The sequence below is a fragment of the Phaenicophaeus curvirostris genome, chromosome 3 (genome assembly GCF_032191515.1).
Source record: "Phaenicophaeus curvirostris isolate KB17595 chromosome 3, BPBGC_Pcur_1.0, whole genome shotgun sequence".
Taxonomy (NCBI): Eukaryota; Metazoa; Chordata; class Aves; order Cuculiformes; family Cuculidae; genus Phaenicophaeus; species Phaenicophaeus curvirostris.
Window position 1 is genome coordinate 75,516,801 of NC_091394.1, and position 26,439 is coordinate 75,543,239.

Here is a 26,439-nt window from a genome sequence, read left to right on the forward strand (position 1 = left end):
CTCAGTTTCTTAGTAGAGATTTTTATTAAAATTACATCTAATAACCAAAATTGTATCTGCAAACTCCATTTTGATTAAGGCTTTATTCAAGAGGCTATGCAGAAGTCGAGACGCAGTGACTAACTCCAACAGATTCACTGTTGTTTGATGGGGTATATTTTTTCTCCCTAACCTCTATTTTCTGCATTATTCTATTTTAACTGAACATACTGAACAATTTTTAACTGTATAGAGATGCTGTTTTGAAACGTGTGACACTCTTTTCCTCTTTTTGCTGTGTCTTATAAGAATGAAGGATACCAAAACTGAAAGTTGATTTGGTACTTTTGATTTACTGTCTTGTTCTAAAAAGTATGTGAAGGAGGTTCACAGTGATGCTAAGGAACTATTACTCTTCTAACTATAAAAGAGATTGTTATAATCCTTTCCCTAGCTGATATCTGCATTCTGTAAATGGATTGCTGTGTATCCAGGGAAAATTGCTCAAGGGAAGAAGAGTTTGTGACTGTTATTTAGTTCATTTTTTGCAGCAGTTACTAGGCTAGACAGAATGATTAATAAATTACTGGTTTAGTAACTTGGAGGGAATCACTTTTGCTGTAACTTTATTACTAAAAAAATTATGCCGTGACAATAAAAGGTTTCTACAATGAAATTAAATATTTTGAATGGTGCTAATATACCCTTTTAAAATCATCTTACTGTGGCTTAGGAGATGGAGACTGGGGGTACCATACAGAATTTGAACATTGTGGAGCGCTAGATTTAAGATCCCACAAGTGATTGTGCTGGACAAATGCATCCCCTTCTTTCTCTTTTTGATGAGGTATTAGTACTGGAATTGCCTTAGTATGCTCTTGGCCACCCCACCATGCTGCGATAGCAAGACTCCAGGGTCAGCTCAGTGAAGTTGAACCTGTGTTATGTGAAGCTGACCAGTGCAGGGAACGAGGATAAGTGAAGATGCATCAATACCAGTTGCAACGGTATAGATATAGCCAGTCTGCTCCAGTTTTAGTTTGTAGAAATCTACAAAGTTGGGATAACTGAGAAAGATACTCAGGAAGCAGCAGTTAGGTTACTCCGTGTCATCCAATCTTATACCTGGAGCATCAGACTGGTTTTAAGGAGTCTTTTGATCCTTGTTTATTTTTAATCCCTCAAATAAAGTGTAAAGTTTCTTCAAGGATATAGGTTGAGTGTTTCAAGATTCCTAGTAAGTGCCTAATCTGGAATGGTTCTTCCGCCCGTATTTTCCAGGCAGAACAACCAGAGGTATTCTGGGGCTGAATTTCCTGACTTGGTTTGTGCCCTTTTTGCTGATGATGTTTCCTTTAAGCTTTTAGCAATCTTGGCTAAGTTCTTTTGCATGTACGGAATACTTAACATTTGTACATGCTTATTATTTAAGGATTTTTGAAGCACGTTTTTGTCCAGAGAAAGCAGTCTTAATCATGAATTGTGCTTTTTGTGATACTTCGGGTGAGCAAGCAGGGTTCATAGAGATTACTTCTATGTTCAGCAGTTCCGGCAGAGAAACCAAACAGCCGTATCTGTTTAGACTGCCTCCATTCTGCTGAGCCTTTGTAGCCCTGCCAAAGTTCTCCACATCACTGAGCCTCCCCGTGAAAACCAAAGGCCACTTAGCTTTGTTCACAGGGCTGAAAGCTGCTCACAGTGTGGGATTTGGGGAGCGAAATTCTTTCAAGAATGAATTACACTCAACCACTTAGAGTCATCAGAGGAGTAAATCAAAGGGATTATTTGTTTTGACTGGTGCCTGATTTGTTTTTGCTGATGATATGCTCAGGCAGAAAATTAAAAAAAAAAAAAGCCCCTTAATTAAGTGTGATATTTTTATAAGCAAAAAACAGGCAAAAGAATCTGGCTTAGCTTTCATTGTTTCCTCCATGCAGGAACTTTATCATCTGAACCGTTCTGGTTTCTTTCTGTTATGTCTTACAATGGACAACAATCATGCTTTAAAAATTGGGTGAGAGGATTACAGTTTGTATAATATATGGCTTAAGCAGAGGGCAAATGATTCTACCTATATCTAAAAATCTGATCATGGGAACTGCTCTACTTGTGTAAATTGTTTATAAAGAATTAAAAACAAAGTGACAGAAATGCAGATGCCATAATATGAAGTGGGCAAAGCAGAATGATTTTAGAGGGAAACAAACCCTTCTTTTGTTTTACAGTTTTCTGGGCGTTTGAAAAGAAACTTGATGGAATATAACTTTAGACTGCAGAGTTATTAGCAGATATCATTACAAATAACCATTGACAAAACTACTTCTCATCCCTAAACTAATTACAGCAAGTTTTGCTTGTAAAACTGCTTAGGAGACTTAAGGAAAGGGAGTAGGAATGAACTGTTGCTTTCAACATAGTTAAAGTATGTTAAAAAATATGCTGAAATTGTCAATGTTATTAGCTGAGAATTCTCATTGCTGAGCTATGGAAGTCCTTAATTCTTCGATTATGAACTTCAGAAAGATTAAATCAAACTAGTTAAATAAGCTGTGTATTGGCAAATGAAATTTATGAGGAGCTGCCACTGCATGACCTTTGGTAACGAGATTTCAGGGGATAAAACAGGTGTCTTTATCATTTTGTTGTTAATACAGGATCAGTTGCACATGCAGTGAACATGTAATCTAATCAGTATTAATAAATAGCATTTTGACACTGTTCAATTAAATTGTAGTGTTTATAGCTGGAAAATATTAATACTATGAGTCTTGTAGGATCCAAAATAGCTTTAAACATTACCATAGCTTTATTAGATTAGATAAAAATAGCTTTATTAGATTAGATAAAAAGTTATTGAGAAGACATTTGAAAATTCGGTGTTTATCCAACAATAAGGCTGAAAGGAGGGGATTGGAAAAACCTGCAACTTTAAAGATGTGATGGATGCCACCCGTGAATCTAGAGACATAAGATGTAACTGTATCTGTGTGAAACTACCATGTTCATTCATTGAAAACTGCATCTCTTAGAAATTCAATTAGCAATAAATATTTTTTAGCTGATGCAAATTTTTATCAGAACAGAAAATGTTTTGAACAGTGCTAGTAGATGGTGTTTAAAGCTGTATTATTAGCCTGTTTGTTATGATAAATGTTTATAGTCTGCTAATTACAGTAGTTAATAATAAAAAGCTTTGTACACATTGCCACTTTAAAATAAAATGTGGAGACCAAATCCACTTTGCACTCACTGGGTCAGGCACTTACACTTCTTTTTGGCAAGAAAGTATTTTTTCTGAAAGCAGTCCTGTTAACTTGGGTAACTTTCAGTCTTCTTAAAGGGGACAGAAGTTATTTGTGTTTTAACCAGCACTGTGTAAATGTTCCATCACGCTGGATGTTGGTGATGAGAACACCTGCAGCCTCAACTGTTCCGTTGTTTCCTATGCTACACCAACTGCAGCTGTGCCACAGCAGTGCCTGCCAGCTTTGTGTCATCCTTGCTGGTTTTAGTTTCAGGTCACTGAGCATCTTGCAGCAAGGACTGATAGCCTGAAGCTGAGTAGATGTACTAGAGGAATAAACAAAATGGGTTTATTGCTTCGGCTTTGGTCCATGTAGTTGGAAAGGTGCCTCCTGTGCTGGTATAATAGATGAGTGGAATTTTGTTGGCTCTGAAAACTCTGGGGACAGGTATCTAAATCTCACAACCCAGATACAGTTATCTATATGCAGTTACTCTCAATATTTGGTACTTGTTAAACTTAAGGTCCAATAGTAAGAAAAGGAGGCTGAGTGGTGTTCTTATCCAGAACAAATAATATGATTGACCTCCTAATTTTGCTAGATTCAGATAGCTGTAGTTGTGTTCATAGTACCCCAGGTTTTCAGGACACTGAAAGATAATAACAGGGTAGTTAACTCTCCTGAAGATTTTACAGCTGAAACTACAGATTAGAGAAGAGTTAAGTGGATGACACATAGGGAGCAATTAGACCGCTGCTTTGTAAAAAGTTTGGACGTACAGATTTTGAAATATAAGTTATAAAAGTTCAGAGCAAGTACAGAGCGCTGTTTGACAGAAGAGGGAGAAGCTGAGAGATTAAACTCACTAAGAGGATTTGGGGGCATGGGGAGTGACATGGTTGGGCAGTAGAAAGAGGAATCGTTTTACTCTGTCATGTTCAACCGAGGAATTAGGAATGTCAGAGAAAAGGAGGTTACAAAGGGGAGGTGACAAAAAAAGGATGAAGAGAGGTGTCAATCATGGTATGTGCACAGGGAATTAGAACAGGAACAACTTCAGACAATAGTGAGAGAAAGGAGATCCAAATTTTTTAAACCCTGACAGAGAGAGAGAAATGAGAAATGGCAGATAATAAATTTGAAAGTCTCTCTAACTATTCGGTCCTTCTGAAAGCAAAGTCTGTTCTCATAACCAGCGTTTCTTGCAGGCTCATATTAGGTCCTAGATGTGTCTGCCAGATAGCCTTCTCATGCTCTCACAAACTCTCCTCTTCAGATATTTTGTTCTTGATGGTTGCATCTAGGTTTAAATTCTCTATATATAGTAATTTTTCAGCCTTTTCTATGACTAATATTTTCAGGAACAGGTAATTCCTTTTAATCACTTTTTTTCCCCAGGTTAATAGAGAGGATTTCCAGAACACAATTTCACGAAGCTGCCACACCACCACATAATACAGTTACAAAGATTTTTTGCAATTTTGTTATCTTAGATGGGACTTCATCTGGAAGTCCATCTTTAGCTTTCATTTTTTCAGTCCTAAAAAGGAGTAGTATTGACTACTTTAAGGGAATTCAGTGGAAAGAACAGAAAATGTAGGCACAAGATGGGGAATGACAGGGGAAAATGACTGTAGGATAATTATGTATTTCTGAGGAGAGTGGGTTGGTGGGGGAGGAGGGCAAAATGTCTGCACATAGCATGAATAATTACCTGAGATAAACTAAGCAGGAATATTTATATGGAATATCATGAAAAGCCTCCCGAGAGAGATATTTAACTGCCTAAGAATGGCCGATCACTTAGGTCCCAGAGTTTCCTCCATTTGCATTTTAAATGTTTCAAATGCTGCAAAATACTGTCAAGAGAGAAGTTTGCTGCCATATTGCATCTCTTCTGTGTCCACATTTTAGTCTGTTTTTGTTAGTGCCACTATCTTATTAAACAAACTTCTGCTTTAAAAAGCAAACCAAATTCCAATGTAAGAGTAAATAACCTTTGCTCAGCTGTCTTCTTACTTAAGAGTCCTTGGGATGTGCCCAATAGAAAGAGGAGAAAGGGCTACAGAATTGTATCCAAATCTTCAGACTTGCAGTTGGGAAACTGTTGCTTGTGCTTAATGCTGAATTTTCTTTTTTCCTTACGCCCGATGGCTTTGGTTTATGTCTAGTCAGTGAACTGAAATAAGCATGTAAGAACTAGTGAGGGAGGTCTTAATTAATTTAATGTGGGATCGTTTCTGTGACCTGGAAAGTTTAGGAGAAAAGCACAAAGCAGAAACAAAGGAGTTTCTAAGGTGTCTGCGTGTACAGCCTGCAAAAGAGTGATGGTTTCCATTTGATAATTGCCTATCCATGTAATAGACAGTGAATGAATGAGCCAAAGGTAACAGTAACAGAAATTACACAGCTGCTGGGAGAAGGCTCCATTGCACATGTCTTTATAAAATACTAATGGAACTGGCTGAACTTCTGCTGGCCCTGAACCTGCAGCCTTGTAGATCTTTGATGCTGCTTTGGTATTCACGATGTGTAGGTAGTATGTTTTCCTCTTGCTCATCCAATCCTTTGATCTTTTCTGTTTTGATGGAAATTTAAACTAGCTTGGTATCTTTTCTCGCTTTCCGGAGATGATGTCTTCCACCTTCTGAAATAAACCATCTTCTCCCAAGATACATTTTGTTGCCTGTTTTTAGGGATCCTTTAGATGCTTTGTGGTGTAGTAAAACACAGCTCTCAAGGCAACGTTTTATGCAATGTTAAGTGTTAAAAGGGCAATGTTAACAGTGATTTCTCCCAACTGGAGGCATTTTACTGAGTTCAATGAAAGCTACAATGAAACTTTTTTAAAGACTGTTTGTCCAACTTGGTGATAAAGTGGAATCTAGCTGTATTTACATCTAGGCGTCTCATGAAGAAGAGTGATGAATTGACTGTCTACTGTTTAAGAAGTGTTACGTCATGAGGGTACTGGAAATTTGATAATATTTGCTGGCAATTTTTCCTAATTGCTGACTATTTACATGGAAAATTAATGCATGGAGCATGTTATATAAACCAAAATAAGTAATAAATACTATAAGCATTGCATGGTTCAGATAGATGCGGCCAGACTAATCAAAGCTTTATTTAAACTGTGTTAGCAGTGAGTGTTTAGACAAGATCCAACAAACTGTCTCTTGGCTGCTGAAGAGAAGGCTTATATCCAGCTTCAAAGTATTTTGCACAGGGTCAGAATTTTCTTATGCTTCCCCTCTATAAAAGCCATGAGAAAAAAATCTGTGTACTTCTGCTTTCCCACTCTGTTGATATGAATGTTATTAGTTGCACTCATGGCCTGAATGCATTGTTGGCTAGTTGTCTTATGCATCCCCTTTTATAAAAACTAAGGGGCTCCCACCCTCAGCCATGCCAGTCCAGAGGAAAACATTTTAGTTTATTGTACATCTTTTATTCAAATGTCATTTCTGTAACCTGTTAGCAATGTCTCCTCTTTCTTTTGTGCTTTTGTTTTTTTATTTTTAAAATCTGTCAAAATTTACAAAATGGTAGATACTATTGAACCTGCCATCTGTTACACAATTTAGATATGTGGCCAGTGCTCAGTTGACCCAAATATTGCATGAAGAGCGTCCTTCCAGCAAGCACTGGAAGAGGAGAAACTTCACACCGAAGTGCCAGGCATACACAATACCTTCTTTCTGCCTGTGGCTAATGTTCTAACTAATAAATCTAACTAGTACATTCATTTCTAAAGGATGTGCTGCCGAAGCCCCTAAGACTGAAAACTGTATTTTTTTCAGTAAATATATACAAACATTAAACCCTCAAAAACTTGCAACCAAATTAGTAAAATGTGATCCTTGCAGAAAAAAACCATCAGACCATGTTCTTTGTATACTAACCTGCTGCCCACAGAATATTGCTTGGAGACAGTCTGTAGAGACTCATGCTTCTCTGGCAAAAGCTTGCAGTCTCTCATGGCAAACCTTCATTTTGAAAGAAATGAGCATATTATCTGTATGTGCAGGAAATAGTTTTCTTTGGAATCAGTCAAAATCCATACTTACCAAATCCAGTTATTGTCCCCTGCAGATGTAAAGCACACTTCTTTTACTTGCCTACAGTCAAGGTAATGTATGCAAACAGTGCTTTTTAATCAACAAGTGATTTCTCACTCTGATAGGGAGAGGGAGGGGATATACACTAAGCACCATGGAAGTTATTCAGATGTTCTGATGGATTCTGGGAAACTCCATGAAATAAAGTAGTCCTTGGTTGTAGGTTCAATTATGGAAATAAATAAAACAAGCAAGCAAGCTTAGAATACAGTCCAGACCCTGCAGATCATATGGGAGGGAGAACTGAGAGTAATGTATTTTTAGCTCACATATTAATTTCTTTGAATGCCTCTGACATTATGTGTTGTCTGGATTTAAAAGCATTTGTATTCAGAAGGTCTTTTGTCTAATGTACCTAAATGAAGCCCAGGTATATATTCACTGAAATTTCAACCGCGGGTCATATGATCACTATTAAATATTAGTAATGTAATAATAATATACTTAGTAATTTCCCTTCTGTTGAGAACCTTGGAAAAGCAGTTTTCTTGCTGTGGCTGATTGACATGAAGAAAATGCCTTTAAAAATACATAATACTAGTCTGGAGTCAAGAATACATAATACTAGTCTGGAGTCAAGAAATATGATTTAATATCTGGTAAATTGTGGGTTTATAAAAGATTGTGTATAAGGTCCTGGAAGGGGGAAAGCAAATGCTTCGCAAAAACAAAATGCAGAAGCCATGAGGGCAGATTCTTCGTTTTACTTTAACACATTATTATTACTGGCCCAGAAATCTCACCATCAGTATTTCCTCTGAAGTATAAGAAAATGTACATCTCTGGTTTTGATATAATTCTGGGTTTTGCAATGTTACTTCAGAAAAGGAATTTGCTACAAATGTCATGTTAAATGAACTTTAATCTTGTAACACTCTATTGTATTTTTTATGTGCCTGCACTTTCTCATATTGAAAAACATGTGCATCTCATTTTATATATTAACTGTTGTTGATTTAAGTCTTTGATGATCTGAGATTAGATTCTAAAAACTAAAAATTTAATAACTTGTGGGACATATAAGGGTACTTGAGATGTTACAAGCTCTGGTTAGAATGCATACACACATCATGTAGCCCATAATGAAATTCTGAAGATGAATGGTGCTTTATCAAGTGTTTTCTGGTTTTCTTTGTTTTTCTCCACAGTGGTCAAGCTGTCTATAAATAGGCCCTTGGGGCTGAATTAATTGAGAGGAAATTGGCATTGAATATTGGAGAAGCAGGAGAAGACAATGAAATCAAATTATTAAATAACTTTCCAGGAATGTGATAAAATGCATGCATGTTTCTTTTTCACTGTCCCTGGATGCCAAATAGAGGCTGTCCTCTCCCCTCCATCTGTACTATGAGTATTCACTTTCCTGTCTTCAGATAAAGTTGCTCTGACCCAGCCTGGGTTAGCCAGTGGGAAAGGAACGACTGGAGAAGAGAAATTTCTCTCTTTTGATATACCTGGTAGCCACACTTACCCACTGAGGGTGGCTGATCCCTCATTCCTGTAAGGGAAACCCTGTCAGATGTGGTGGGACCCAGATTCCACCTTGAAGTTTAAAAAATGGGAGTGGTAAGATTGGGAGTGAGATCTGAAATTACAACATGATACTTAAGCTTTTCTTGCTCATAAAAACCAGTGCGGACATGTGCCTTATGTGAAAAGCACCAGGCCTTATGCGCCTGGTGTGAAAAGCAAGCAAAAGAAGGTCTCCAGCTGCTGTTACGGCAGCTGTGGTGAAGGTGGTGTGGGGGGATGCCAAGGCAACCCTGCGATGGCAAATAATTGGCACCTCTAGCACAACTTTTGTTGTTACATAAAATACCTGTTTAACACCCATCCTTTGCAATGCAGTTCTGCTTAACTTACCTTGAGCTTTTATTGTGCTTTGTTCTTCCCAGACGAAACTTAGGTCTCTCATAACCACTTAAAACCTTTTCTGCAATATGTTTACAGCCTGGTTTTCAGTCCTGTTTTTGTTTCTCAGTGCTTCCTTGGGGTAATTTGAAGAGATTGTGTCCTTAGTACAAGAATATGCTGTAGCTCAATAGACACTGATCACTGTCAAGGCAATCTACCTCACTTTTTGTATGTGTTTGTGTTTTCTGAACTTCTGATGCTCAGTTGTATTTTCACAGCTGACATGCTCAGCGCAAATGACACATTACAACACCAGCAGCTTATATCTGTTCCCAGGCAGCAGTTCATGTAAATTTCTTCCCCTCAAACCTATGCTGATTTGTGACACTGGCAACAGGTCATGGGCAGTTCTGGTGACATACCTCAATTGGAGTCAACACTTTATACAGAACTCCAGAAATTCATTATCTGCAGCTTTCTTTTTACCTCATTTGGCTTCTTTACTGTTTCTGCTAACTTATTCCCTCATGCCTTTTAAAAGAAATAAAACATTAGCTAGAATTCTTTTTTTTTTTTTTTTAAAAAGCACATTTTCCGGAGAATGTAGAATAGCACTTTATCATTTGTGGAAGAGATACTAACTGTAAGGTTGCTAGATTGAGAAGTCTGTAGGCAAAGTCTGAGAAATATTTCAGTTTCATGTCGTTTTGCCTAATCTGTGGTTCAGTTACAATTATAGTGGTGTAATTATGGTAGCAGTGTTACTATCAGATGCCCTGCAGCTGGAAAGAGTAAATGCTAATTACTGGAGTGAGATCTGCAACTGCAGTCTAGGTTATGTGAATGTAGGTGGTTTCAGAAAATTGAGAATGCAGTTCACATTGTTTGGAAGTATATGCATTGCAGAGGACCTGTTCTTTGGAGCAGCTTTTTCCAGGAGGGTGTCTTTTACATCTGCTGTTCAAGTACATTATCCTGCCACACTGAGGGGTGTCAGTGTAACAGGAGTAGCAGTCTGCTAGCAGAGTAAGTTTGTCTTTTTTTTTTTTTTTTTGCTTGTGGTAATATAACGAGTTAATTTGCATTGTTTCATGTATAACGTGCAAAATCCAGGTAAGCATTTTTGCTTAGTGTTGTTCAGGAAGAACAGTCTAATAAATGTTCAACTTTCCTACTTGCCCTGACCTTATATTGCAATCAACATTTTTTAAAGCCATAAATAAAATGTCCTCCAATGTTACCACCTTGTGTCTCACGTTCCCTTTGGTCTGTCCGTGCCATATGTGGATGAAAAGGAAACTGTCTGCATAAAGGCTTCAGTCTCTTGAGTAGAATGTGGCAAAGATAAATGCTGGCCAACCTTGAAGCATCTTTTCTTCTTCCAGCCGGAATAAAGCATCTTAGAATGGCTTTGGGAGTCAGTAGAAAATATAAGACATCAGTGGGAGGAGAAGACTTTAGAGGGAACCACAGATTCCTATCAGTTATTCTGAAATTGTTGTGTTATTAGATCGTGGGAATAAAAATTGCTGGAGCACTCAAGTGATAAACATGAACCAAATTTTTCATGCTGTTATTTCTAATAACAAGGATTGGAGTGGATGCATTAAGAGAATCTTGTTCTTCATGCCCCTAATTGTCTGTGTGCACTCTTGTCAGAGGTTTATTTAAAAGCTAGAATAAGTTTCTTTTAACATTCAACCATTAAAATATTTAAGGAGGAACAGCCCTGATATAATCTACACTAAACATGCCTTTCAAGCATATTAATCCAGGACGTAAAATCAGTTTTGTTTACTGGTGTGATAAGCATTGTGTTTAGTCTTTGTGCCTTTAAATTTCAGAATTAATAAAATCAGAATAGGAGCCTCTGAGAACAGTGCCTGAAGGAGAAATTAAATTAACTTTAACACAAGCAGATATGAAATTAAGTACAAATTGAACAACAGTAATGGTTTCAGTATGACACGGGGTTTTGTTAAAAAAATCCAACAATGTTTATTGCATTAACTGTCAGGGTTGTGGAAGCTGAATGAATATTGGGTCTTTTTAATGCATATTTAGGAGGTGATTGAAGACTGATGTCTAGTAGCAGTTAGTAGTACTTGCCTGCTGGTTAGGCAGTGCTGTATAGATGTCAGAATTTCCGTGAACATATATTCCTCTGTCATGTGTGAAACTGAGGGGTGCAGGGATAGTTAAATAAATAAGTTATTTCAAATTTCAGCCATAGCCAGAGAAACTAGTGGGAGATAGCATTGGCAATGAGACACACAACCTTTCACATGAAGGTCAAGGATTCAAATCTAAGGTGAAGTGACGGGGAGTACGAGTTAGCAGACAGATTTTGAGTGGCCTAGGGACATAAAGTTAAGTCCAACTACACAGAAACGCACATCATACAAATTTACCTGTATAACCTGGATTTAGCTGATGTTTCTGGGTTTTTTTCTTTCCATTTTCCCATCTGTAGCTGGACACAGGGCAAAAAAAGTTCTGCTGTGAACATTTTCATATGCTCAAAAGTTACCCACGCTACAGAGGACATGAGGATATTTGTGCATGTCAACATGTAAGAGGTGATACCCCTGCAGCTATTCCTGAGGTGCTTGATAGAGAGGAAACAGAGACCAACATGCAAAGGACGCCTTGGCCTGATTTCAGAGTGTAGCCGTGAGGATGCCTCTCCCACTTCTAGGAGGAGTGCTGTAATCACTCCACATGTCCCTTGCAATAAGTACTCAAATGTTTCACACAAGTTGGACCAATTCCAAATGAGATAAATTCCATTTTCTGGTATCCCCACCTGTGGTAGTCACGCCATGAGTTTGGAAAGAGGCGAGACAAGGGACCTGGTGTATTTCTTTCTGTTAATGCAGCTGACTCATTTTTCACTTTTCTCCAGGGTTTATCCAGAGATATGAGTTATCTGTCTGCTGTCTGTCCTGTGGAAGCACTTTTTTTTGCCTGGCATGTGACCATACTAAAAGAGAGCAACAGGCAGTAACCATACAGTATCTGAGCAACTCATGCTCTTGACCTGCTTTCCGGCCTTGTCATATGCCAAATATCTTGAAGTCCGTGTTGCCAGCTTTTTTCCTATTTTGCCACAGCTGCACTTTGCACAAGATTTATCTGAAGTCCTTTGCACTCCAAATGCATTCCAGAGCCCTTGCATTGCTGGTTCCAGAAAACTGAATCTCTCCTGACTTTCAGCAGATATTCCACCCTCTGAGTCATTCTGACAACAATTGTCTTATCTGATCTTTTACAGAACTAGTTTGAGTTTGTAAAGCAGCTTCTTTTCCATCTTGGTAAAAACTTGTGTCAAACGCTTTCAGTTTCACAATAGTATGTAAACAAAGAAATTAAAGACAGATAAACAGAAGGATGAGCTATCACTTTGTATCAAAATTGTCAGGTTTTGAGATGCACCAATGGGAACTGAGTATGGAAATCTGTCAGTGTTACTTGAAAGTACTTCACTGTATCTCTGTGAATATTATTAGTCTTTGGTTTCTGAGGGGCTGTGGACAGGTACCAGAAATTGTGGACTGAGTTTTTGTTTGTGTAAGCAAATACAGCTCCAGTAATTCAGCTTCAGTAATTTCAACATAAGATGGGGACATCAACTCTGTCTTTTAGTATTTTCGATGTACGCTATCAAAATGAATACTGGAATAAGTGTTAATCTTCACTGTATCCCTACATAGCAAACAGTTTTTAGTACCATTTTACTGATAAAGAGGTCAATACAATATAATTAACTAATTTGAATTTAGAAAGGAGAAATTAATGTTTTTCGAAGCTTCAATACAAGTGCTGTTCTAATTATCAGAAATTAAAAGAAACTGAAGGGACTGTAATTGGTGAAAGAAAACTTGTAATCTGAAAATTATGTTGAAACTTTGAACACGTCTCATAAAATATGTAAAGCAATTATTTTAGGGTCATTGTGAGATAAAGACTTTTTTTCATGTTGCAAGCCAAGTAAATGCCTTGTTTCTGTGGGTTCTTGCATCAGTTCATAAAACTATTAGAAAAAACCAGCAAATTATTCCATAAAACGGACTCATACCAACTTTAATTTTTACCATGAATTTGATGGCCCTAAGTAGAAAAGAGGTCTTTTTTCTTGTGCCAGTTGAATACTATATTGAAGATTACAGTTGTACTTCAGCTGTCTGCATCTTGAAGGACATACTTGGGTTTGCTGGAATTCATTTCCAAGTTGTTTTCTGCTTTTTTTTGTCTCTTTAATGAAATCTTCAAAGCCAAAAGAAATGTGGATTATTTAGAGAGCCAGAAGAAAATATGAATTATTCATTCTAGAATCAGTGTCATAATTACAAAAAGAGACCTCTGGAAATCATGTACTCCAACCCTATGCTCAAAGCCAGGTCAACTAGAGCAGATTGCATAGGGCTTGGATTTTGAATATCTCCAAGGATGGAGACCCCACAGCCCCTCTGGATAGCGATTTCTAGTGTTCTGTAATGCTTGTAGTAAAAAAGTTTCTTTCTATTTTTAAATGGAATTTCTTCTATTTCTGTCTATGCTTGTTGCCTTTTGTTCTGTCAGTGAGCATTACTGAGAAGACTCTAGCTCCATCTTCTTTACATCCCCCATCAAATATTTTTACACATTTATGAGATTCCTCAAGCCTTCTCTTCTCCAGTCCCAGCTCTGTCAGACACTCTAGTCCCTTCATCATCTCTGTGGCCCTTGGCTGGACTTATTCCAGCGTATTCATGTCTCTTGTTCTGGGGAGCTCAGAATTTGACACAGCACCCAGATGTGTCTCTCTAGAGTGGAGGGGAAGGATCACATCCCTTGATCTCCTGGGAACAGTTTGCCTGATGCAGCTCAGGGACCTGTTGGCTTTTATTTATGGCACAGGCGTGTTACTGGCTCCTGGTCAGCTAGTTGTCCACCAGGATCCCAAGCTTCTTCTCTGCTGCTTTCCAGCTGGTCAGCCCTGGCCTGATCCTTGAAAATCATCCAGCTCTCTTGCACCCTTTTTCTCTCCAGGACTGTTTGCCATAGGATTCTTACAAGCAGGTCCTTGAACAGGTTCCTTTCGTAGTGTCCAGGACTGATATCATGCCACTTGCCTTGCTCCTTCCTCTCAGGAGCCTCAACTCCACCATAACTTTGCTGCTGACCTTCACACCCCCAGCCAGTTCTTCCTTGTTTGTAAGTATGACATCTAGCAGAGCATCTCCCTCACAAGTTAATTGATCACCTCAGTGAGGAAGTTGTCATCGGTGTCCTCCAGAGACCTCCTAGATTGCTTGTGCCCTGCTGTGTTCTCCTGCCAGAAGATATCAGGGTGGTTGAAGTGTCCCATGAAGACCAGTGGTCAAAGAGCCTGCACCCATCATTTGCAGCCTTCTGGTCATGTAAGCCATCCCACCACGCCTTTGGGATCCTAAGGAGATGGCAGCCCTGCAGCTTCATGCAGACCTGTTTCTCCTGCCCATTCCCCATGGTGCATGTGCTTGTGTTTCATTCATCCCATTCTCGTAGTTTCCTAGCCCACCCAAGTGAGTTGCTGTGCTTCTGGAAATGCCTGAAGTTAGCACTGCATTGAGAAGTTTATTGTGCAGTTTACGAGAAAAGAAAAGTGTGCATGGGAAAGAGAAATAAAAATGTTATGTAAGCATTAAAAAAGTCAGTAGGCAATAAGAATCTTGAAAATCCTGGGACAAATAAAAGGATAATCTTGGCAAAATTCTGAGAAAACTTGTGAAGGTGCCAGAAATATAGGATAAGCCATAGTAATAAACTAGGGTTACAGTAATCAAATGAAAGACTAATTGAGTGATTTAGCATACTATACAATGAAATCCTTTAAGCAGCAGAGGAAGAAATAGTAAGAACCTGGCCTACACATGGATTTGGGGAGCAAGAGGACAGCATCAGAAGATCCTCCATCATAGGCAGCTGCAAACACAGGCCTGTGAATTGTTGACCATGAAAATACTTAATGCTAGGGAGTAGAAAGCTTTTGCCATCACTGCAGGAAAGTGTGGAGCCATTTCTCCCTATAGAGTAGTGAAGATAAGAGAAATCACCAGTTTTGTTAGATCATTGTGACTATGGAATTGAGATGATGAGATGGTTTCAGAAGAACTGATTATGTGATCAGCACTCCTTTTAGTATGTATAATGGTGAGGGACAATGGTGTGATAAAAGGCAAGCATTTCATTTCTATTGTGTTCAGCTGGTGGTGATGAATTAAATAAAAGCTTCTGGACATATAAATCTATGAGATAGGCTTGTGAGCTGACGGCATACAAAATCCAGTTTGGCTTTTGAATGCGGCAGTGGGCCCAGTAGGGCACATTTTAAAAAAGCTTGTGTTATAAGTATCAGGAAAAATATTTTCCTAAGAGCAAATGCTGAAACAGTTTGTCCAGAGAGGTTATGGCATCTCTATCTTTGGAAAGTTTCAGAACTTGGCTGGACAGAATTCTAAGCAATCAGATCTAAGCTGACCCTGCTATGAGCAGTCAATGAGCACCCAGAAGTCCCTTCCAACATCAAGTATTCACTGATGCTCGGTATCTGGCACTGGGACATGCATGTTATGTTTTGAAGCCTCCTCTGTTGTAGTCCTTTGCTGTTACAGCCATCAAAGGGTTGTTTTAACTTGCTTCCACCAGCAGTCTTCTTGGGGGACTTGTAGAATGAAGTCTATTTTCTTGACAACAGTTCAGAGGTAGCTACTCAAGGTGGCTTTCAGGACATTTTGGGCCATCAGAATGCCATAAGGCAATGCTAGTGGGGTCTGATTTAAGAGGTCCTCTAGTGTTCTTGAGAGGCAACAATAGTTTTGAAATTTTTTTGAGAAAAATCTAAAATTTTTACTGTTTTGGAAAGGGGTGCTTGCCAGTAGTGCGTAGTGACAGTTTTTGCAAATAGTTCAATGAAAGAAGTAGCACTAATTATTAGTATTTATTTTAGCTGAGATTAATTTTGATATCTGGTAAAAGACATTTTAAAGATAAAACATTTGGGAAAGTTGCTAGTTCTGTAGTAATGGGGAAATATATATATATATATGTCTAAAATATAAATACTAAGACTTTCAATCATAAAATAATCCCTTTCTTCATACACAAACCATGTGTTCCATGTGTAATGAAAGTCTTTCTTTGTGTAGAAAAAGGATTGTTTTTTTCTGCATATCAGATCAAATACTATTTCACCTTTCATACAGAGGTGTTGCAGAGATTGTTTGCTAATCTTTGACCTAGAAAAACAGCAGCTACATCATCTTTATGCCTGGTCTTGTTGAGAGTAGTTATTGTTATGATTTTTCCTCTTAAAACCTCCAGAGGTGAGCTGAAATATATAAACATCGTTATTTTCAAAATACAATATTATGAAGAGTGGTATTATTTCTGAAATGTTACAGCTTAGGAAATAGGTAATAAAAGATCCTAGAGAACTTAAATATGGAACTGCTAAGTCTGAAAATCCAGCGGTTAATAAGAAAATGGTAGTCATTTCAGTACATGGTTATCTTTTGAATGCTTATATAGTTTTTATGCCTCACTACCTTTAGTACAATTCCTTTATCAGTAATAATTTACTTCCCGACTAATTTTCTCCTTCACTGTCCTATATGCCATAAATGTTATCAGCCTGTGTTATATAGCTACTCTGCTTTTGAGCTTTACTTCAAACAGGGAGGTTTAGTTGCAATACTTTCTGAGAACACTTAATTTTGAATCACTTCTATAAAGTAGAGATTCAGCTTTAAAGAGTTTACTGTATATTGTGACACAGAGGCTCTTTGAAGGTTAATCAGCTCTTTAGCAATAATAGGGTTGGATTCTTGTGTGACTAAGTGAGTCACTTCTGTTTCATGTGCAGATCTATCATTTCATCGGAAGCCTGGAAGTTAAGTCTTACTACACTACATATTAAGTAGAAAAGACAGTTTTTGTTTTAATCATTTTTTTCTTTCTGAACTTCACTGTATCTTTAGGACTGTAAATTAGTTGAGACAGCTAGACTGATTATTTGAGAACCATTTCTAATATGCGTGAAATCTAATAAAAGGAGCTGTACAGTGAAGTCATATTATTTGGACACCAAAGCTAAAAACTAATTTGAAGGAATATTCTTATATATACAAAATAAAATCCACTAAATGTGGTGATGTTCCCAATTTACATTTAGGGCATGATTTAATCCAATTGCAGTTTAACTGGAGGCAGCTAGTATTTTCTTAAAGGCAAGTACAGAAACTCACAAATCTTTTTTTTTCATGTATTTGTAGCCCAAAACAAGTAATTGGCCTATGGTCAGGGTAGACTTCCACAAAGAGATTTTACCAAATAAGCATTTTTTTACAACTGAATATCTCTGATACAGCTCTGTGCTTGAATTCAACTTCAACAGTTGATGGAAATCACATAATAGTGTAGACTTGTATTTGAACATAACTGGACAAAGCAATTTTTCTGGTAGTAATGACCTGCTCATTTTTAAATAGTTTATAGTCAAACATAGATACATTATATGTATATATCTAACCTTGCAATTAAGTCTAATTCTAATCCCATGCCACATAGTGCTATGTTGCTGATGGGAACTCAACTTTGTCGGTTTTACTTCCCCAGAGGTTGTGATGCTGAGCTTGAAATAATGGTAGTATAGATACAAATCACAGTGTCCTTGCAAGAACTGTTTAAATGGTTATCTTTATTATGCAGTGCTTGAGAAATTTCCTTTGATTCTTTATCCTGCTGTTGGAAGAACTGGATTGGATTCCAGAAAGGAAGACGATGTGTGATACATTTGGTGCAGTCTGTGTGCTGCTGCAGCATATATGATTACAAGTTCTGATTGTTTAGATTTCTGAAGGCCTTTGATGGAAAAGCCAGACAACTGATTTACACAATCTTACTGCATGATACAAATAAATGAGTACTGTAAATATTTTAAAGCTTGAGGAATGTTGGTTTGGATGTATCCAGGAATATGATTCTGACTGGGCATGAAGTATCAAGTAGGAAAATTTGATACCTCTTAATTTGTCATTCGTTTTGCTTTCTCTGTTTAAGGGAAAAAGGTTTGAGGTGGAACAGGGAAGAGAATGGGTCAGGGCAAAAAAACTAAGTACATACCAACGTTGTATTCCATAAAGATGACAGAACTTTTTTCCTAAAAATGAGAAAGACAATGCAGTCTGCAGACTAAGAATTACTTTAAAAGAAGAAGGTTGCTGTAGTCACTAGTGCCAGCTTTGCTATGTGGGTAAGCAGTAGAAAAGCACATTGCTTGGCATTGCTGTTTTCCAGAACATATTTGCAAGCACTATTGCAAATGCTACTAATACATCCTAAAACTGCTGTTCCAGATTTATACTCTTAAGTTGTAAATCTGTGTATATGAATAGTTTATTTAATCATAGTTTTGAAGGCAAGTTAAGCATGATGGTCTTAAATTGACTCCTGCCAGCTGTTTATTTGCCCACTAGTTAGGTATATGATATGCTGCCTTTCTCTTTTCTCTTGTTCTCATGCTGTTAACACAGTGAAATGAAGAAAATATTTAGATCCATATAAACTGAAGCCATCTGACAGTTCCTAGTTGTCATGCTATGCAAATGGGTAGATCACTCAAAATGTCCTTCCTATGCTTAGGACTACAGGCCTGAGTGTACTCCTAGATTCCTCTGCCTGAGAGGTTGGGATTAGGAGGTTTTTAATCATGGTTTAGTTAGTATTAGAAATTTGGTTTGGGACTGGAGAAAATAAAAACAAAATTGTGAAATGAAAGTGTTTGTGCAATCAAAAAGAGTAATGAGTATCTGACGAAGGAGAGAATTTATAGGCAATTGTTTGATTGGATCAAATAGAGGATCTTAATTCTTATATGACTTGTTTTCCTCTAATTTTGGTCCAAACACAAGTCAACTGTATGTGGTGTTCATACATGTAAGTTAAGTATTGTACAAATATCCTAAGCACTGGAAGGGACTTACTGCAGCAAAAAAAATATCTCGTCAAATAATGTAGGACATTACTACTAGCTAGACCTTATAGGTACCTACAGCTTAAGGTGGACCTATTTAGAAGCAAACTGGAGAAAAAAGAACTACCAAAATTTGATTAGAAATATGTTTTATGAGTTTCCAGTTAATTGGGAACTGGGCTGGAACACCACAGACCTACGTTGCCTGAGCAAATGACTAACTCGTGGCAGTATTTGGCAGAAAATGTGGATAAGCAGTTGAAAAGAACTCAAGTTACAGAGCACTTCACTGATTTTGCTTTGAGTTTTGGCATACAGACAATTGGAGTTTGAATGCATGTGTCTTGGCTAAATGTGCTTGATCTGGTTCTAATATCCTGTCTAGTTCTTGATCATCCCATTCTCTGTCTATGTGATCTTTGTTTTTCTGTCCTCTCTATGCACGTTAAGGTGCACTTTGTCTTCCCTGTTTCCTGAAGAAGATGTAAAGAAAAATGCTTTTCAGTAGTCTAGATAATGAAAGTTTTTATTAAGCTTTTCTAACAGAAAGTGTTGATGGTCAGATTCCATCTAGAAGGGTCCTACTTTGTAGAACTTAACCATGGAACTTAACCATGAAGTCTTCTCCATCCATGAAGGGCAAAGATGAATGACTTCATTACTCTTGCATTACTGTCTACCTTAGTGACATGAAATAACTTTGCACACAGGTTTTCACAACTTGATAGAAATGTTATTCTATAACTGATTAGATTCTGTGATTGAAAATGTTACTTACGAGTCTTTCATAATGTTTATTATTTATGATCTTTTATGTCACATACATAGAAAGAAGCATTTGCCTTATGCCTCTACAAGAGCAAGTGAGATTGTGGAGGCTAATAAAAAGTGGAATAAACTTTTCTCTAGCCAAGCGGGAGATTTCTCTAGCCAAGCAGGACATGTTATGAGGTTATTGCGTAACAAATGCAATAGGCATGTGTGACTGTGTATGGAATGGTAGATTATTTTTTAGTGGCAAAACCCATCCTGCTTAGAAAAGGGTAAGTCTATGACATATGCAAATATGTGTGGACGGGTGATTTGTCTTCCTAATCTTCTTGGATTTAAAATATAAAATACATAAATGTATATCTATATAAATATATAAAATATAAATTTCAAAATATTTCAGTATGCTAGACTGAAATGCTGGGCATGACTTTAAGGCATCCAATAAAGGTGATAATACTGGTGCAGAAGGAAATAGAGTAATTTTCTATTTGAAATGTTTGCTGCATTTTCACTTTTGGTGTATTTTCTCAGCTCTAGAGTATCATTTCTTAGCTGTGTCACTGCAAGAAAGCCAAATCTTCAGTTGTCACAATGCAAGCTGTCATCCTACATGTATTTTTGGTCAATTTGGAAATGTGTATTGCTGTATTTGTACTGTCTTGTGTAGTTGCTTGTGGTTTCTCTGTGTACTTAAAACAAATACTTATACTTACATATATATATAGATACTTACATTGGTTTGCAATGTTTACATGTACTTACTTACATTGCTTTGCAATGTTTATGTTCTGCTGGCATATTCTGTCATCTCTATATTCTTGTATACATCCCCATTTTGTGCAAATGTAAGTGATTAGTCTATGTATAGATCTGGAGCTGAGAACCACATAATAGATTTGAAAGCAACATGAAAAATGCAATAATCATACATCCTTCATAGCTTTAACTGCCTTTGTTTTTAGCCCACTTGTACAAAGAATTGTAATATTATTTTATAATATTATTTGAAATAATATAGTGGTTTACAGTGAATTTCAGAAATATTTCCATTCGTTGCTCAGACACATTATATCTACTTGCAGTCCAAGATAAACATAGTGGGTTTGTTATTTTATGACAGTGTCTCTTTTTAAGAATGTCTATGGCTAGCTATCAGCAGGATCACTGAAACTTTCATTTTAGCAGCTGCTACAGAAGCATGATAGCTTCAAAGAAACAACTGTTCAGAAAAAACTTTCACATAGACATACATTGGTTGTATTTATGTAATTGCTCTTGGCATCAGCTTAATTTAAGTAAAAGTTCATCCATTAAATTGTCTGAATTTCTCAATCTACTTGAACCTTGATCTGTTTTGATGTAGTGTTCTGGAATTGGTAAAGATGCTTTGTGATTGGAGTCTGTAACCCCAAATAGGATTACACCACCCTATTCTGCTTCAGAATTTCCTGCTGTTGCAATACGCATTGTTTCACAGAAATTAGGAGTAATTCCCAATCAGATGCTTCTCTTGAGATTGTTACCAGGGAACAGTGCTAGTGAGGTATTCTTTCTATGCTAAAGACAAGGCTTCACTTCTATTATACACCTGGTTTTCTCTCAATGATTTTAAAAACTTGTTCTAAATAAATCGCTTCAGCTTGAAGCTCTGTTTCCCAGGAGAGTGAGGAGTTATCTTTTTAAAACCGAGTTTTGCTTTAAGAACAAACAAACCACATGGTAATTTTGAAGTTATGGGATTGATGCCCTTTATACCATTGACAGTTGTGGTTTCACTCAGAGCCTTTTCTGTTCTTTTAAAAAAAAATACTAAGTTCCTTATTGATTAGACAGTAATGAGTCCACATCAGTTGGATGCAAAGCATGGTGGGGTTTGAGCTTTTTCCTCCACAGGCAGGTTGCAGTGTGGCTGCATGTATATCCCAAGCTCTCAAAGCAGAGTTCATTCATGCATTGCCCTCACCACCTGCAAGCAAGCTTGTGTGTGTGTGCTTAGTCCTCCCTTATAAGAAAACAAAATAAGAAAGGAGTACCACAGTGAGCACTTTTGTTTCAGAAAGGTTTCTACCTCCAAAGCTGGCATGGCTTTTCTTGGATTATCAGGTTTCAAGCTATGTTGTTATTACAGCAGAGGCCTTCTGCAGATTAAGTACTCCTACTGCAGGGCAGCATCCCTGGCAAACGTGCTGTTTGCAGCCTTTCATGCTGGGCCTGGGAGGATCATGACATTAAATTGCAGGTATACCTCCCGAGTAAATCTGAGGCTTTTGCAGATGGGCTTGCTATCCAAATTTAAGCACTTTTGAAGGAGGGGAGGTTTTAGGAAAAAAGCTGCAGCATGTCTGTCTACTACCAAGAAAATCGGTCTGTACTAGAAAGCAAGCACTTGTTTAGTCAAGGCTGAGTAAGCAGAAAAGAGAGTTGAAACATCTGAGGAGGAAAGAGTAAACTGCTCTTCAGATTTTGATTGCAAGCTTTTGCATCTTCTAAAGCATGACACTTCTGGTTTTTTATAATACACACATTTATAAACATTTCTTAGTGTTTTTTTTCTAAATCTAAAGAGTTTTAGTGCATTCTGTTTGGACATGTGGCGATACATTATATGCAACTATTTTGTAATTTGTCATGGCCCTTATTTAATGCAAAGGGCCTTTTGGTTGTGTTGCTTGAGTTCATATTTCGTGCGCTCCATTGCCATGACCCGTTTCTGTGTTATTTTTAATAATCAATGAAAACTTACTATAATTTCTCTAAGGTGAAGGGGAAAACAGAGGTTTTCATGGTGGGCCCCAAGTTAGTTCCTTGTGATGTTAGCTACACACTATCCAGGAATGATAATAGGAAAAACTTATTATGTTCTCCTTTTCAGTGCTAGAGTAGTTGTATGGAAGCTAGGATGATATGCCAGATCATCATCCATTAGGGAGAAGAAAGTGGCAGTAGGAATGATGTTCCAGGGTGCCGTTGAATTTTTCTGCTGTGATGAGTTCTCATAAGTTGGATGCTTCCACTTCTACCCTATCCTAAGGGCACTTTTTACTGGTACCAGTTCTTCAAAGACTCCTGGGGCACTGCAGCAGCTACTTGTTCTTGGTTTTGTCCCAGTGCATCATTTTATCACACTGTCTGTTCAACTCAGACTTTCTGTCCCTCCTTAACCTCTCCATTGCCATCACAGATCCATCAGCCCTTCGCCTTCAGGTCCACTTAGGGAACTATCTTACTTCTGGTATTGATCTGATGCTGCTTGTTGACATTTGAAGAGGTCAGATTTGAAAGTGGGTATTTCGGGAGATGCATATACTACCGTGCTCTACTCTAGCCACAAAATTTTCCTTACAGAAAACTCATCTGGGACTTGCTACCATATGGTTTTTAATTTAAAATATCCTTATGACTAATTGAACTATAAAATACCTTGTCATTGTTGTAGCACACAGCTCACCCAGTAAGAAATTGGAGGTCCTCTGTTACAAGCACCATACACAGGTAAAAAAACAACAACCTCTGTCTGGGAACACTTCAGTCTAATTTTATATTTCTTCATTATGCACCCCAAACCAGGTTTAATAAAATTTCCTGTGTAAAGGGCTTAAACGCTTGGAATACAAAAGAAATTTTCACCATTCTGCAATGTAGTAGTCCCATATCCCTGGAAAGTATGCACTTTGTTGCTATACAAGACAAAACCGTTCATTTAAACATTTCTCGCAGGGTATCTAGTTTGATTTTAGCTTGCAGTGGTAGGATGCATTTGATCATCCCATATTTATACCCGCTGAGTAGAGAACAATGCTTTAGTTTTAGCTGAAATATTTCCTTCCTCCTGTTCTAAACCAAAAAGCCAAATTTATGACAAAATCATTAAAATGCTTAAATGCTGATGTGACTTCTGATTCAGTGTTGTCATGTAGATATGTTTTCTCATAATTGCTTTTCCAGATTGTATTGGTCAGTGGACATCTGGACAGCTGGGACGTTGGGCAGGGAGTTATGGATGATGGTGGTGGAGCATTTATTTCATGGGAAGCATTATCACTCATTAAGGATCTAGGTAAATATTTAAATTTAAAATGTTTTTAATGCATTGCACTTACAGGACATTTTGTATGTTGTCTAAACTGGATTTTCTATTTTATCCATTCCTCTGAGTACAAATATTCATACTTAGTATAAATATTTTGCAAGTTTGTCTGCTAAAATCCTCCTTTAATCACAGGAGTCATCCTAAAGAAATGAACACATCAGTCAGTGATCTAGAAAGTGCTTTGAACCTGCAGGGCAGAAAGAAAGTTGAGCGTAAGATATTATATCTAGGTACCTTAGAAGGACGGAATTCCTTTTCAGTTTGTCTTAATGAGTTCCTCCCTATTAATGAAGGTGAAGCTTCATGAAATCACAGATGGCCTTCTGATATTCATAGAATCATAGAATGGGTTGGGTCATTGAGTCCACCGTGCCTGCTTTAAGCAGGGGTGTTTCCAACTAAGTTGGGTTGCTCAGAGTCCTGTCCAACCTGACCTTGAACGTTTCCAGGAATGGGGCATCTACCTCTCTGGGCAACCTGTTTCAGTGTTTCACTCCATCATTGTAGAAAAATCTTTCCTTATATCTAGCCTAAATCTACCCTCTTTTAGTTTAAAACCATTACCCCTTGTCCTATCACAACACATGCTACTAAAAGGTTTGTCCTCATATTTTTTATCAGCCTCCTTTAAGTACTGAAATGCCACAATAAGGTCTCCCTAGAGCCTTCTCCAAGGTGAACAACCCCATCCCTCTTAGCCTTTCCTCATAGGAGAAATGATTCATGGAATCAGAGAATCATAGAACTATTAAGGTTGGAAAACATCTTTAAGATCATCAAGTACAACTGTCAGCCCTACTGACTACTACAGTCTAGATGTGACCACCCAATCAATTCCTTGTCCATAGAACAGTCCACCCATCAAATCCATATATCTCCAATTTAGAGACAAGTATGTTGTGGGGAAACATGTCAGAGGCCTTACAGAGGTCCAGTTGGATTACATCCATAGCTCATCCCATGTCTACTGGTGTAGTCACTCCATCATACGAGGCCACTAGGTTGGTCAGCCAGGGTTTGCCCTTGATGAAGCTGTGCTGGCTGTGTCAAAGCACCTCCCTGTCCTCCATGTGCCTTAGCATGGCTTCTAGGAGGATCTGTTCCATGATCATCCCCAGAACAGAAGTGAGGCTCACAGGTTGATCATTATTTATATTTGGTCATATTGTTCTCTGCCTTCTAAGCAAATATTGTAATTCAGCACATTCCTAAATCTTTAACTGCCCTACATGTTGCTTTTACAACACTATTCACTTAATTTAATTCCTGATGCCTTTCCTTGCTCTTGATAACTTCTCAAGACAATTTCATCTAAGTCTTTCTTAAAAGCATGTAACTAGGACTGGATTCAGGCAATGATCCTGCCTCTGATATTTTCACTTTCATCTACATGTAAAGATATTCAGCAAAAATGACACTAAACTTCACAGAAGTTCATATTTCCAATGCATGGGTTTTGGTGGTTTTGTTTTTTCTTTAATTGTTCTTCCTAAATAAATTTATATCCTGCTTGGCTTGTTCCACCAAATATTGATAGGTGCATCTAACTGATGCATTCTCAGCTTTGTACTTGAGGGCTGAATTCTGATTGGGCTGTTTTTTATGTTGCTAGGTGCTGGGGTTCTGCTTTGGACTGTCACAGCAGATTTCCTTTGCAAACGTCATTCAGGTCATAGGAAACACACTTCCAGTCTCTTCACTACAAGGATACACTTCTGTCAAATTTGGTTTAACTATGGTGACCTGTAAAATGCTGTGGGTTCATATGTCTCATCAAGCAATATACAACTCCGAGGCCTTGCTAGTATCATGCTACAATAGTTTTGTAGGATGCAGAACAGCAGTCTGTTTCCAGGAATCATTTCTATAAATCATTCTTGGTAATCATCGGGGTGGCAAGGTGACTGCATTTTGGAATTTGGTCTGTTGATCAGCTGGACTCGTCTAAAGTTGATATTCTAGCATGCATGCTGTCAAACCTGGACTTGCTGGTCTCCCTCCTCCAGAATTACCGCTCAGCAGAAGTACGAGTTGAACTAAACTCCCATGCTGTCAATGCTAAATGTAGATAAGAAAGGAGAGAAAGGGCAAAAGGCAGCTTCTAACCTGAGTATGTATGTTTCAGTAGTGCTATGTATAAAATACTAGTGTGGACTTGCTCAGCCTACTGCCTCCTCGTTTACATAACCCTCTTGTGTGGGATCTGAAAGGCTAATTCCATAGAATCATATCGGCATTGAGCTGGGAAAAGACCTCTAAGATCATCAAGTCCAACCATCAGCCCAACACCACCATGCCTACTAAACCGTGTCCTGAAGTGCCACATCTACACGCTTCAAGGATGGAGACGCCACCACTTCCCTGGGCAGCCTGTTCATACAA

General features: G+C 37.9%; 1 protein-coding gene across 2 annotated transcripts in view; it reads left to right on the forward strand.

The window, feature by feature from the left end:
- Positions 1-26,439, forward strand: part of CPQ (carboxypeptidase Q) — a 135,466-nt gene that overhangs the window by 54,874 nt on the left and 54,153 nt on the right. For both annotated transcript variants that reach the window (XM_069854407.1, XM_069854406.1), the window contains exon 4: positions 23,913-24,024. In XM_069854407.1, coding sequence (XP_069710508.1) covers positions 23,913-24,024 — 112 coding nt within the window. The remainder of the gene's footprint in view (positions 1-23,912; positions 24,025-26,439) is intronic.